This window comes from Marmota marmota, unplaced genomic scaffold, assembly GCF_001458135.2.
Source record: "Marmota marmota marmota unplaced genomic scaffold, marMar, whole genome shotgun sequence".
Taxonomy (NCBI): domain Eukaryota; kingdom Metazoa; phylum Chordata; class Mammalia; order Rodentia; family Sciuridae; genus Marmota; species Marmota marmota.
This window is the reverse complement of record NW_026000171.1, coordinates 2,209,598-2,224,220: the sequence shown is the minus strand read 5'-3', so window position 1 is coordinate 2,224,220 and position 14,623 is coordinate 2,209,598. Positions and strand designations below refer to the sequence as shown.

The 14,623-nt window shown below is 47.8% G+C and overlaps 2 protein-coding genes across 9 annotated transcripts in view; one reads left to right on the top strand and one right to left on the bottom strand.

Annotated features, from left to right (window-relative positions):
* The window catches only part of Scnn1a (sodium channel epithelial 1 subunit alpha), a 26,940-nt gene extending 19,519 nt beyond the window's left edge, over window positions 1-7,421 (bottom strand). For 2 of the 5 annotated variants that reach the window (XM_048787651.1, XM_048787654.1), the window contains exons 1-2: window positions 6,246-6,725; window positions 5,640-6,061 (exon numbers count right to left, since the gene is read on the bottom strand). In XM_048787651.1, the coding sequence (XP_048643608.1) occupies window positions 5,640-6,055 (416 nt within the window). In that variant the 5' untranslated portion in view covers window positions 6,056-6,061; window positions 6,246-6,725. The other 3 variants (XM_048787653.1, XM_048787655.1, XM_048787652.1) reach the window with 3 other exon arrangements.
* The window catches only part of Ltbr (lymphotoxin beta receptor), a 15,229-nt gene continuing 6,369 nt past the window's right edge, over window positions 5,764-14,623 (top strand). For 2 of the 4 annotated variants that reach the window (XM_048787658.1, XM_048787657.1), the window contains exons 1-2: window positions 5,764-5,890; window positions 6,739-6,825. In XM_048787658.1, coding sequence (XP_048643615.1) covers window positions 6,787-6,825 — 39 coding nt within the window. In that variant the 5' untranslated portion in view covers window positions 5,764-5,890; window positions 6,739-6,786. Of the gene's footprint in view, window positions 5,891-6,738; window positions 6,826-14,549 lie in introns of those variants that run through there. The other 2 variants (XM_015500727.2, XM_015500728.2) reach the window with 2 other exon arrangements.

Sequence of the window (14,623 nt, the reverse complement as noted above, 5' to 3'; positions counted from 1 at the left end):
GTGTACGTGGGGACCCAGCCCTACTCTGCTTCCTTCAGGGACTACTTAGAAACCTTGACACTCCTTTCTTTGGCCCCTTCCCCAACCCCATTCTTCACCTCTCAGCACGTCCAATCTTGTCTCCCAGGGGATCATGAACACAACCTCAATGGAGTCTAGACAGACAGACAGACACACACACACACACACACACACAAACTTCAGCCTATACTACAAGGCATTCACAGGCAGGAGCCCCACAATTAGCCCTCACCTCTGAGCCTCCTTGAGGATGGAGATCACCCCTCTAGAGTCAGTCCTAAGCTCTCAAATCACATGTGAAACTTAGTCCTGGCCAAGACATTTTAAGAACAAGATACTTCACAAACTAAGGACAGTTCAGAGGACGGACAGTCAGGATGGTGAGAAATCTAGAAACCATTTCAGTTTAAGGAAATATTAAAGGTAAGTTCTTTCTGCAGTGAGCTCCACCCACAGCCTTCAGAAACTAAGCTCTACTTAGTTTTCCAGGCTCATACTCTAACCTCACCACTGTGCTGGTTAGCTTTGGACAAGTTACTCATCTTCTTTATATTTCTGTTTCATCATCCATAAAATGGGAGAAATAATATCTGCTTTCTAATGTTGTAACAAGGATTAAATAGTTAGTATAGGAAAAGAACTGGACAGAGTACCTGGCAGAGTAAAAACTATACAACTGCTACTGTTGTTTTTATTATCATCACTATTATTATTACTATTATTGGAAAAAAAAAAAAAGGTAAGGAGACAAAGGAGCACCATCTGCCACTTATCTACCACATGACCTTGTGGTCTGACCAAAAGTGGAACTAAAGATGCAGATTCCAATTCTGACTCCTCCACTCTACAGCTGGGCGACTTTGCAAAGCCTCTAGGTTATCAAGCTTCGACATTCTCATCTGTCTATGGGGATACTTGCCTCCTCATCTAAGCAGCGTGATATGAGATCAAAATGTGAGAGTGCACTCTGTATCCTGCAGAGTAGCAGCTGCTGTTACAGCTGTACCTGAACTAATAGCCATGTTACTTCAAAATGCAGAACCAAAAGGTAGAAGTTACCAGGAGTAAAACTGCAGCTTTACCTAAGGAAGAATTTTCTAGTAGTAGCTACTGCAGAGGGAATAAGGTTTCTGCCTGGAGAAGCACCCGATCAGTATGGGAGGCTCAGGGAGTCCAAGTCTGAGCTGTCTCCCTGCCAGGCCTGCAGAGCAAAGCCTGGTATTCCAGATGGTGAGTTGTAGGGCCCCCCATGGTCAGGGATGACTCTCTAGCTCAAACCTACTCTCCTTCCCTGAAGTGGCTCTCTTTGGGAAATTGTCCCTTTCCTCTCTCATTCTTTTTTTTTTTTTTTGGTATTGGAAATTGAACCTAGAGGGCTTTAACCCCTGAGCCACATCCCCAGGCCTTTTTGTTTTTCATTTTGTGACAGGGTCTCTTTAAATTGCTTAGGGCCTTTTTAAGTTGCTGAGGCTGGCTTTGAACTTGCAATCCTCCTGTTGGGATTACAAGCATGCGCCACTACACCCAGCCTCCTCTCCCATACTTGTTTACCAGGGCCCCTGCTCTGCCATCTCCAAAAAAAGATTTCACAATTCATTGTTCAAGAACCCTGGGTTTTCCCTTAGGTCTGGACTAGCTCTATGTTCCAAGGATATGAATATGAATATGAAATTTCCTTTGGGTGAAAAACCCCTCTGTGGGCCAGAAAGAATGGGACAGCAGTGGTGTGGACCCTTTAGCACTTCCTTGCTTAGGACAGCTGTCAGCCTTGTCCCCTTTCCTGGATATTATACAAAGCAGCACAGCCCCATAGGCAGGACCATCTTTTTACTCTCCCTCTAGTGGCTGCAGTCCTCAGCTGGTGGACACTGCAGCTTCCATCTGCTCCACTCCAGTTCCTCTATCTCAACCCATTCCGACACCTTCCCTTCATTCCCTGGGGGAGCCACACAGCTCCTCCCTCTGCCCCAGCTCCTCCCTCTGCTCTGCCTGGCTGCTCTGACTCACACTCGGGTAGGTTAGCACTCACCGAGCTGCATTAATTAGCCTGTCTACCCACCCTACCTCTCTCCTCCAACAGAGCCACCAGCCTGGATCCCTGCCTGCTCAGGACTCCTGAAAAGTACCCCTCCTCTTACTATCACTCTTCCCACTGTCTCCTACCACTGCCCCAACCCTGGGAAGCCTTTGCCTGCTCGTGACTTTCAGTGTAATGGGAGAGAGCCCTTTGATATCAAACAAAATTGGTTTGTGATTGCTTATCTGAGGTGCACTGGTTCTTGGTAGTGATTTTTGAATCCCAGTTTTTACCACTTGCTACCTGTCTATACTTGACCAAGTTACTTAACTTTCTGGGTCTCAGTTTCCTCATCCATAAAATGGGATAATGGTACCAACTTCCAATAAGATGTGAGGATTAAATAATTTAATATCATTTAATTCCGATTTCTTTTTTTTTTTTTTTTGGTACCAGGGATTGAACCCAAGGGCGCTAAACCACTGAGCCACATCTCCATTTATTTATTTATTTATTTTTTTAGTTGTAGATGGACACAATACCTTTATTTGTTTTTATTTTTATGTGGTGCCGGGGATCAAACCCAGTGTCTCATGCATGCTAGGCAAGCGCTTTACCACTGAGCCACAACCCCCACCCCCCATCCCTTTTTATATTTTATTTAGAGACAGGGTCTTGCTGAGTTGCTTAAGGCCTTGCTAAATTGCTGAGGCTAGCTTTGAACTCCCAAACCTCCTGCCTCGGCCTCCTGAGCTGCTGGGATTACAGGCCTGCACCACCATGCCCAACTTACTTCAGGTTTTGATTCATTTGGAAAAATGCTTGGCACATAAATATACATAGCAATAGCTATTATTGTTATCATTTTTATTATTAACTATGTGGACTTGTTCAAGTTATTTTACTTGATAAACCTCAATTTCCCCATCTGAAAAATTAAATATATAAAAATACCCACTTCCCTGCACTTTTTAAGATTAAATGAGGAGGGCCAGGGATATAGCTCAGTTAGTAGAATGCTTGCCTCGAATGCCCAAGGTCCTGGGTTCAATTCCCAGCACCACACACACACACACACAAAAAAGAAAGAAAGAAAAAGATTAAATGAGGCCTGGAGTCATGGCTCAGTGGTAGAGCACCTGCTTAGCACCGGTGAGGCTTAGCACCTCAGCACCACATAATAAATAAATAAATATAATATAATATAATAAAGGTGTTGTGTCTATCTACAACTAAAAAAGTTTTTTTTAAAAAAGATTAAATGAGATAGTATCTAGAAAGCATTCAGCACAGGAGTAAGCACAAAGGAGGTGTCTGGTCTGCTTGCCCTGTGCTTGGGAGCCTTCCCTTCGTCCTTTCCTTCCTAAGTGTTCTCTCCCTCCTAACTCTACCACAGTGTGTCCAGCAGGAGGGATTGTTATGCGGTAGCCACCTATCTCCCAATCTGGGAGCCCCTAAGGACTGTGATTTCTTTTTTTTTTTTTAATTGGTTGTTCAAAACATTACAAAGCTCTTGACATATCATATTTCATACATTTGATTCAAGTGGGTTTTGAACTCCCAATTTTACCCCAAATACAGATTGCAGAATCACGTCAGTTACACATCCACATTTTTACATAATGCCCTATTAGTAACTGTTGTATTCTGCTACCTTTCCTATCCTCTACTATCTCCCCTCCTGTGATTTCCATTCTCTGCAGTTTTATCCTGTCCTGTCCTGGAACCGGCCCCCAGAAGAATTCTAGAAGACACTCAGGCCTCAACAGATTCACCCCTGCCCTCTCCATATCTCATCAACATCTTTGCAACCACAAATATTTATTGAGTGCCTACTACCCTGCTCATGGCCTTCCCCAGACCTGTCCTCCAGCTCCTGCTATGTTCTCCACCTCCATTTTGGCCTAAGGGAATGAGAGGGGGAGGAAGCTTACAGAAAAAATGAAGCTGAGGGAAGGAATCAAAGACGGCCCAGAAATAAGAGGGAAACATCATCTGATTGGAGATTTCATTTATTCCATGTCCTACATCCTGTGTATTAAGAAGGAGCAGAGTTTGGGGATTGGGCAAACAGATGAGTCACAGTTCAGTCACTATCCCTGTGAACTGGTGACTTATCTCTCTTTGCCTCAGTTTCCTCTTGTGCAAAACAGGGATAATAGTTCCTGCCTCCATAGGATGTTGTGAGAATGTCATGAGCTGGCTGTCAGCACTTAGCAGTGGCTGCTGCATACAGTAGCTTACTCAGCAAGTGGCCCCTGCCCTGGATATTATATGAAGAGAGTATTTTCTCTCCAGAACAGGACTTCCCAACCCTTATTAGTTCACAATGCACCTTAGGACACAACAGACTATATGAGGGGCCTCCACCCACAACATGTAACCAATCCCAACCATCCATAACCACACATATTCCCAGTGGGTGTGCTCATACACTCATGTGCATACAAAGACTCATAAAAGATCTTGCACTCCTAGAAGGCAGACTGACTCATGATTTTCATTATACTTATCACAGTGTACTGCAGTTATTTGTTTATATTCCTACCTCTCCACCTTATTTTAGCTTTGTGTCCCCACTACCTAGAGCTAAGTACCTCCAATCAAGGTTGTTGAGTTATTAATGAATCCATTTTCTCTGGGCCTAGCACTGTGGCTGGCTTTACGCAGGTGTTCCCAAGGTGTGGCAGGACTGAGTGAATACAAATAAAAGGTATATGTAAACAGCCCTGCCCTCCTCTCTTCTCCATGGTTACCACCCTCTCTAATTTCCAGACTAGAATTGGCAAAGAGTGCTGATGAAACCCAAAAATATCAAGGCACACACAAGCCTGTGGAGGTCAGGCACCTGAGCAGGGGCCTCCATATCTTAGCAGGATCTTTTGGGAACAGTCGACAAGGGGCGGCTCTCTATCCTACCCCATTTTTCTCTAGCTTTTCTAACCCCCACCCTCAAGGCTTGCTTTAAGCCCTAACCTCCACCCACCCCACACACAATGCTTTCTCCACAACAAGGCTCCCCTTCCACACAAAGACTGACCTCACCCACCTCCAGGGCACCTGCATGGCCTGGCCTCACCTCACCTGGCCTCATTCTCCATTAGACTCTTTTTTGTGGTGGTGGTGGTGGTGGTTATTGCTAGGGATTGAACCCAGGGCTTTGCACATGTTAAGTACACAGTCTACCACTGAGCTACACCCCAGCCCTACATCAGATCCTTCTGCAGAAGTGGCAGAGACCTTGTTCTAGAAGGTTGTCATCTTGCTCCAGGAAGTAGTGGGGCTGAGCTCGACCCTGCCCTTTTGGAAATTATCAGTATGTCCACCTCCTCAATTCCCCCTTTCAGGAAGAAGAGGGATGGGAATGGAGTGCCCTGCTCGTCCAGCACTCCTCTGTGGGTGAGGCTGGCTCCACTGGGCAGGAATGCCATTCCACCAAGTAGGGAGGGGGGACTCCCTATCTTGCCCAGAGGGGATCAATCTGGGCACAAGAACATCAGCTCCTCCCCCTGGGCCTGCGGGTTCTGCCTGACGGATGAGCACTTCTATGTCCTCTGACCACTCTTCCAGGTGTCAGGCAAGTGGCAGAAGACGGACTGACCTGTAGGGATTGAGCGTGCAGACTGTGACAGCAGGGAAGACGAGCTTGTCAGAGTTGAGGTTGATGTTGAGGCTGACAGGGTAGCTGAAGTACTCTTCAAACATCAGGGCAAACTGCCAGTACATCATGCCAAACGTGCAGAGCCAGAGCACGGCCCAGAAGGCCGTCTTCATGCGGTTGTGCTTGGAGCACACCAGGCGGATGGCACCGTGGATGGTGGTATTGTTGCAGAAGAACTGGAAGAGCTCTCGGTAGGAACGGTGGAACTCGATCAGAGCCTCCTCCTCCTCTGTGGGCTGCTGGGGGACTTCAGGTTCGGGGCCCAGCCCCTGCTCCTCACGCTTGTCCCCCTTCATGAGCCCTTGGATGGGTGGGGGAGGGCAAGGGTCTTGCTCCTTGAGCTTGTCCCCCTTCATTGAGCCCTTAGGTGGGTTGGGGAGGTGATGGTCAGGGTCAGGCTGAGCTCAGGGCTTTGGGAGCCCTTCCTCATCAACAACTTGGGCCCAGAGTGAGGCTGGCTTGGGCCATGCCCACATCACACCCTGAGTCCACTTTCCCCCCTCTCCTCCCTCCCGCCCTCCTCTACCTCTCCAGGAGCCAGCTGACCTGCTGGAGTCCGGGCCAAGGAGCTGGCTCTGGGCTTCCCTGGAGTGGCCTCTCTGCTTCCCAGATAAGGCCACTTTTGCTTTCCGCGCTAACACCTTCCTTTCTTTCTCCACAGCAGGAGGCCTCTGCCTGCTGGTCAGTCGGCCTCTGGCCCTCTTCCTTCAGGACTTGGCTTCTGCCTCTCACCCCTTCTGCCTGCCTTCAGCTTCTCTTCGGGTCTCTCTCTCTCAGTTCTCCTCTTCCTTGCCAGTCTCCTCTCCCTGTGCCAGGCTCTCTGATCCTGCCTCTCTTCCTCTTCCTCCTCAGCCTTTCCCTTTCTCCTCCTGGGCCCTCTCCTCCTGCTCTGTCCTGACTCCCTCTCTGCCCTGGGACTGCAGGGCTCCAGGAGGTCTGAGCTGCCTCCTTCTCCCTACTCCCAGGTGTGGCTGGGCTAGGACTGGTTCCTTTCCAGTTGAATCTGGCAGCCAAGCCTCTCCTCCCCCTCACCTGACAGGTGCAGCGGCCTGGCCTGGGAGCCCGCCTGCCTGCCTGTTGGCCAGGGATGGAAGGGACAGAAGCCTCATTAGCATCTCAATTAAAGGTGAGCAGGGTGGAGGGAGGAGCAGAGGAGGAGTTGGGGCTGAGAGCTCTCCAAAGAAGGAGGACTCCTGGGGGCTGGAGTGTGGGGACCTGAGAAGGTGGGAGGAGATGTGAGGAAGGGTCTGGGCTGGGGATTGATGGAGACTGGGCAGGGGAGAAGGGTAGGTAGATAAGCATTAGAAATCTTGAACAGGTAGACGAATCCTGGACACAAAGCCAGGAGGGCAAAATAGGAAGGAGGATGAGCCACCAGGATGAGTGAGACTAGGGTGGGGAAACCAGGAGAACAGGGAAGGCAGAAAGGGGAGACAGGAAGAGGAGGACAGACCGAGTGAAGGGCTGAGACAGAGGGATGAAGGAGGGGCCTTGGGACACAGAGGCAGAGGTGGAAAGTACAGAGGAGAGAGCCAAAGGGAGTCTTTCTTCCAAGCAGGCAAGCAAGGGAGGGAGCCTCAAGAAGGCTTCCAGGAGGTAGGATCCCCCCTAGTGGGAGCACCTCCAAAGTCACCCACAGGATCAGCCTCATCCCTGGGTTCTAGTGAGAAAGAAGAGTCTCCACAAAAGTGGGAACAACTGCTGGCCCCTGCTGCCTCTCTCTCCTCCTCCATCCTCTTCCCTCCAGACTTGCCACCCCCCTGCTCAGCCTTGTCCTGGCCAGGGAGGGGCCCAGGTGAAGCTGGGGGATGGGTGGGGCCCTGGGACATTCTGTTCTTTTTTACACCATTGACTGCCAGGCCAAGAATGTGTAACGTCCCCTGGTTTGGTCACGGGGTTGCAGGAATGTGGGCACTGAGAGGTAGCCTAGGGGCCAAGCAGGGTACTGTGGGTACAGACTGGGAGACTGGGAGCCCAGGGAAAGGCACGGACAGAGAGCACTGAGAGGGCAAAAAGGGATGTGTCATTTCTGGGTGTCTGGGAGGAAGAGGGTGCGCATGGTCCAAGTTACACTGCTGTGGAAGAGGGATAATTAGTTGGGGCTGTTTTTCTCCAAGACCTCTATTCAATTATAATGCAGCCAAATAGTAAAGATGGAAGCAGTGAGTGAGTGGAAAGGGAAGGGTCAGAGAATCTAGCCCCAAAAGAGGACCCAAGGAGTCACAGGAGATCCATTCACATAGCTCAGGCCCTTTGCAAGTCAGATCTACCACCCTTGGGTCCTGCAGCAGGCAGCCCAGAGTGCAGGAGTGTGGTCACTGGCTCTTCCTGCCTCCCTCCCTCCAGCAGCAGGCCTGGGCATTCCAATGTGCTCCGACCTGCAAGCCCAGGCCTGCCTGAGCACTGATCTATGCTCATGGAAAGAAGCAGGCCTACAAACAGGTAGTTGCAATATATAGTAAGATAAGGATATAGAGGCAGAGATAAGAACCAAGCACTCTGAGAGTCCAAGGGAGGCTCTCACTTCCAGGTGAGATCCCAGAGATGCTGGCCTCTCAACTGGATGTCAAAGAATGAGTTCACTAGGCAAAGAGGGAAGGAGGGTCCTCTGGCTCAGGGTACAAACTGACCTTGTGGCTGTCTTTTGTGATTTCTAAAAGAGCAGGTGTTAACCAGGATTCTAAACCTAATCTGGTGGTTTACCTTGCCATCTCTTGTGAAACCTCCCCTAGGAAAAGGAAAGATTGGCTTTTTCTTCACTTTCCAGAAAAAGAACTGGCCCTCCACAAAGATAAGCTGGTTTTCTGACCTGATGTCACAAAACTGAATAGCATCAGAGTTATAAACAGAATTCAGAATTCTTCTCCTCCTTGAGGGCTCTTCTGTACCTGGATTTGAAAGCCAGGAAGGGACTGTTAAATTCCATGTAGAGACCATGATTTCATCAGTTCTTTGGGTATTGGACTGTCTCCTTGGGGTTGAGAAAAGCTCTCTCTGCACTATCCCTGCCTCCCTGTGGAACCCAGACACCCCTAGATGAGTGAGGTCCTTAAATTAGGGTCCTACAAACAGATATGTGGCTCTCTAACTGTTTGATCTAGTAGGTGCTCAGAAGCACCCCCCCTCCCCTTTTCTGTTTGCTAGATGGTGTCTGAAATCCAGCCATTAATGACAAACAGTCTTCATCTCAAAGGCTGAGAACTGCAAGGTCTGATCTGGAGAGTGTGGTGATCCTGGCACGTCCTGCCAAGGTACAGGAGCAGCTTAGAGCCCACAGCATTGTAGATCCGGAATGGGCCAGAGCAAGCTTGTTGTGAGAAAAATAGAAAGCTGAGACCTGTGCTTTTGTCAGGGCTCCATTTGAAATAATATCTTTTAAAAGTGTAAAAATAATACACAAATATATTTTGTCACAATCGTTTCCCAGCAATACACAAGTAAAAGGAATAATAACTGTTTTCATTGCTTCATTTATTTTCCTTCCCTCAGCCCCAAAAGACCCACTATAATTTGTATATCTGTCACTATCACATTTTTCCCCCAGTACTGGGATTGAACCCAGAGGCACTCTACCACAGAGCTACATCCTCAGCCCTTTTTATTTTTAGTTTGAGACAGGATCTCACTAAATTGCCCAGGCTGGCCTTGAACTTGTGATCTTCCTGCCTCAGCCTCTTGAGTCACTGGGATTATAAGCATGTCCCATCATGCCCAGCCCTGTATCTTTTTGTGTGTCCTTATAGATTTATATGTATTTTCTTACATTAAATGTACAATTTTTTTCATGTGTGACCATGTTACAAATATTATGCTATGGCTTCCACTTTTGCTTTTAAACTGTGTGACTTTGGAACAGGAAATTTATCTCTCTGGGCCCCAGCATTCCCATTTGAAAAATGATGAGATAGGAAGAGGTGGGAAAGGCAGGCCAGATGGTTTCAAAGGCCTTGCTAGCCAATCTGAATATGGCCCATTGCTCAAGTCATGAGAGACGGAGGCCCAGAGAAGCAAAGTGACTTACCCACAGTCACTCAGAAGTTGAAGTAGGGCCAGAATGAAAACCAAGCCTCCTCCCTGTGCAGCATCACCACCCTCAATTCCGCTTCCAAGCTCAACACTGCTTCCCTGACTTCCAGAAGTGTAGTCTTGGTTGGGGTTGTGGCTCCGTTGCCTAGCATGTGTGAGGCACTGGATTTGAACCTCAGCACCACATAAAAATAAATAAATAAAGGTTAAAAAAAAAAACCCCACATGACAGAAGTGGAGTCTTGTTGTATGGGAGGTCGGGGGTCTTACTGATCTTATCTAGGAAGCACCCACTTTCTAGGGCTCCTCTCAGCCTCTCCCAGAGTCCCAGCCCTGCCCAAACTTCAGCCACCTTCTAATTCTTGGTATGGCCATAAAATGTACAAAGGTTGCATAGAAGCCAGGCGCACACCTGTAATCCCAGTGGCTGGGGAGGCTTAGACAGGAGGATGGAGAGTTCAAATCAGCTTCAGCAATGGCAAGGTGCTAAGCAATTATGAAACCCTGTCTCTAAATAAAATACAAAATCGGGTTGGGGATGTGGCTCAGTGGTTGAGTGCCTCTGAGTTCAATCCCTGGTACCAAAAAAAAAAAAAAATGGTTGCATGGAAAGAACTGAAACCAGAGGGCCCTCAGTAGGATAAAGATTATGAGTTGGAAGCTTTTCCTGCCTCTTGTGCTCCAGGGACAAACAATGATAGAAGGAATCATTCTCCTCCACACTCTCAGGGAGAGCCTATCTCAGTACTTGCTGCTCTTTACTATGATTATGCTAGAGAAAGTGAGAGTGTGTGTGCATACTTACGTATGTATGCATCATGTTGTGAGTTTTCTGAGGACAGGGACCTAGCTTTTTCATCTTGGTGACCTCAGTGTCTAGTGGTCACTATTTGTTGATCCACTCTGCAGAGGACAGCAGAATTAGCCTCTTTTTGGTAAGGCCCAAGATTTATTTTTGACAGAGAGGCTTGTGCAATGAGAAAGAAGACCCCAAACATATAACATCCTAATTTCCTCTGATAAATCATTTATTTGTGAATTATCAATTTACCTAAATTTCCCTCACTTTTTTCCTTTGCAGCCTATATCCTTTCTAGAGTAAAAACGAGTTAATTAAATGCAACTATTTTTTATGTTGTTGTTACTGGGATTAAATCCAGGGGCTCTTTACCACTGAGCTATATCCCCAGACTTTTTAAAAAAATCTTAGTTTGAAACAAGGTCTCCCTAAGTTGCTGAGGCTAGCCTCGAACTTGCGATCCTCCTGCCTCAGCTTCCTACAGGGATTACAGGCATGTGCCACCAAATCTGGCTAAATATAACTCTTTAGTCTTACCACTTAAAACTGCTTCACCCTGGGATACATACTGGGGAAAACAGCAATCCTTTTGTGTTTATTTATGGGATATGAATCTAAAACGATGGACCAGAAAATCCCTCCCTTTCACTCTTAGTCTAGTCCAGATAGGGTCTGGAAAAATACTTAGAAGTTCACCATTAAAAATTTATTCCCTTGGTTAAGACAAGGCTTATCACCCTCCGCACTACTGACATTTTGAGCCAGATAATTCTTTGTTGTGGAGGGCTGGCCTGTGCATTATGGGATATTTAGCAGCATCTTGACTTCTATGCCCTAGAAAATGGTAGTACCTCCAAAACAGTTGCAACCAAAAATGTCTGAAGATGTTGCCAAATGTCTTCTGGGGGGCAAATTCACCCAGTTGAGAACAACTGCAGAGAAAGTCAGCCCTCATCAGTTATATTCATTTTTCAGTGTTTGCCAGACCCTATCCAAAGGCACCAGCAGTGTGGGACAGAAGAGAGAAAGAAACAACATTTGAAAGACTCTCTTCATACTGATCTCCTTTTGGAATTCTTCAAGGGCCTGTGGGAAGAAGGACCTCTCAGTAACCTGCTCTGAAGAAGGCCTGGGAGGATACCCCACTGTCACTTGTGTTATTATTGCTATTGTTTTGTTTGGGGTACCAATGGATTGAATCCAGGGGGCAGTTAGCCACTGAGCCACATCCCCAGCCATTTTTATTTTTTTATTTTGGGACAGGGCTTCTCTAAATTGCTGAGGCTGGCTTTGATCTTACAATCCTGCCTCAACCTCCCGAGCCACTGAGATTACAGGCGTGTACCACCACATCACTTTCATATGTTCTAAGTGTGTATGGGACACTCAGTCTGGGTCTGGTGCTGCCCAATGGACCTCAGTAAAACTTCAAGGAAGCTGGCAAAGAACATGAAAGGAAAAAAGTGAAGATGGTACCCTGCCCACAAGAAATCATGGATTTTTTTGTCTTTGTGAGTCTCTGTCCTCCAAGGGTCAATTGGGTAGGCATAACAGCTATTTATTGATGTGTCTGTCATAGGCCAGGTAGGAAATATGAAACACTCTTCCAAATGGAAAAAAAAAATTAACAAGGAATTGGTATATGGGTAATGGAGACAGTAAGAAAGTAACAGAGCAGGAAGCAGCTTCCCTCCTTTAGGCTGGAAGACAGAAGGGTATCCCAGCATTAGAGACCAAGAAGCTCGCAAAGCTATTTAGCGGGAACTAAATAGTGGGGACTCCCCAGTAGGAAATGGGATTGTGGAAGGAGTGTAGAAAGAAATATAACCAGCCACAAGTGATGCCAGAAAACAGAATGGGAGAGATGGCCTGGCGTCTTCTCTCCTCACCCACTTGTTATTTGCCAGTGCCTCCTATTGGCTGAACCTATGCAGAAGCCAGAGTAAAAGGAGTCTGGGAAATGTAGTTCCCAATACATGGAAAGGGTGGAGAACAGATACCAAAGTGAATCAGCTGCTTACTGGCACAAGAAAAGAAGCCCAGTTCAGCCTGCGGAGGTTAAAAAGGATCTGAGAGAGTGGTTATCTGTGCCTGCAAAGGGCATGCAGCAACCTTTTGTAGTGCAAGAAATGTTCTAGAGGGATACACAGAATCTTTGAGGTTGAAAATTCACCAATTCATATTTCCTACCTGTATGTATAAGATTTGTGTACTTCATACACTTCATTCATGTTTTATCTCAACTAAAAGAGTCTCTTTCTTTTAGAGTAAAAGCCTGAAATATTTTTAAATGAAATGACATGATGTCTTGAATGTGCTTCATAATAATCAAGGGGGATTAACAGAGCATGTATGTTAGTGTGGGAAGGAGGCATACAAAGAAATAAAACTGACCGTGAGTTGAAGGGGTAATGAAGACATAGCAGGTCCCAATATTATTTTTTTCTCACTTTGTTTATTATGTTATAAAATTTCCACAATAAAAAATTTTTTAAAAGTGAAAAAAGGATTTAAAGCCACTAGATACCCATTCCTTTATGCATTTAAGAGCTCAGGGTGAGCCCAATACCCTAGATCTGGAAAGAGCTGCAGCCCTGAGCAGTGCCCACTGTCTAGATACTTCTTCCCTCTCCAGGCAGCCATGGCTCATTCATATTCACAGTTGCCAACAGCATGCAGGTGCTAGGACTGCGGGTGAGGAGAGAGCTCCTGACAGAGTCTAACACTCAGGCAGATCCCTTCAGTCTTTGTAACATCTCCTCCCCATACTCCTGCACCAACATTTCCTGTCTTCTCCACTAAGAGCCTGCATGGCCATCTACCAACCAGGGTAAAGATGAGTGCTGAACAGAGGTTGTCAGGGACAAGTACAAGTGACCTATCTCAAGGGAAAAATTAGCCCCTCATCCCAAAGGAGACACCTCTGAGTTACAAGGAGGCAGTGTGGTTGCTGAAATGATCTGGGACCTGGAAATCAGGAGCTCTAGACCCTGGTCCAGTTCATGGACCGGTTAAGCAAGGTGCACGTTGTTCATTTATTCCATAAATCTGTATTGGGCACGTGGTATGAGTCAGCGTATGCTAGACTCAAACATTTGGTTCTAGTCACTGCAGAGTCTACTAAGAAAGCAGGGTACAGAGACAGCTTTCCTAGGGAGGCGCAGCTGGTCTAGCAGATGCTTCCCAGAGCCAGAGTGTCTCCTCAAGCACAGACAGGAGTTAGCCAAGAGCACTGAAACTTGGAGACCCAATAGGCTGGCGGCAACACTGCAAACAGCCCTGGGGTAGGGTTAATAGGTTGAAAGAAGATAGTGGAAAGAAAGGGGGCAGGCACCAGGCTAAATAACCTTGGAATCTGGGTCTCCTGTACCTGGCACCCTGAGCCTCAGTCTCCTCCTGAAGGTGAGGGGGCTGCACTTGGGTGAGGAAGCTGGGACTAGGCTTCCCAGCAGCATGCCCAGCTGTGCCCACTCATCAGGAACTCAGTCTGCACATCCTCTCCACTCTCTCTGGGCTCAGGACCAGCTGCACTCTCTCAAGTTGCCTAGTGGGTTGGGTCAGCAGGGTGGAGACCCATCTGACTTGCTATCCCTTCTAGTTTGTCTTAAAAAGTCACAGAGCAGGGCAGGCACGCAGGCGTCTGCCAAGAGGGAATTCTGGGTTCCAGACAGCTACATTCTGCTGGTTGTTCCTGAGTCTCTGCTCAATGCACTCCGTCGGTCCCTGGAACCTCCATTTTTCAGATCTGGCACCCATCTATCTGTACACTCCTCTGGGTCCAGGCTCTTGGAGGCCTGCCTGAGGGCTGTCCATTGTCTGTTGCCCCTTTCCCACCAGCTGGGCCCTCCTGTTCTGGCAGTCCTTCTCTCCTGGTCAGGCTTCCGAAGAAGGGAGGAGGCCGGGTTCCGGGCCTGCTGTCCTCACGTGCTTTCCCGGCCACCCCCTCCCGCCCTGCATCTAGGCAGCCAAGCCTGTTCCTCTTCCCCCATTGCGATTGCGACAGGCCGGTCTTAGCTCCCAGCGCTCCCTGTCCCCGCCCCCGCGGCCGGCTAGCTCCACTCCCACTTCCTGAGCCTGGCCGCTGGAGCCCTGGAGGCCA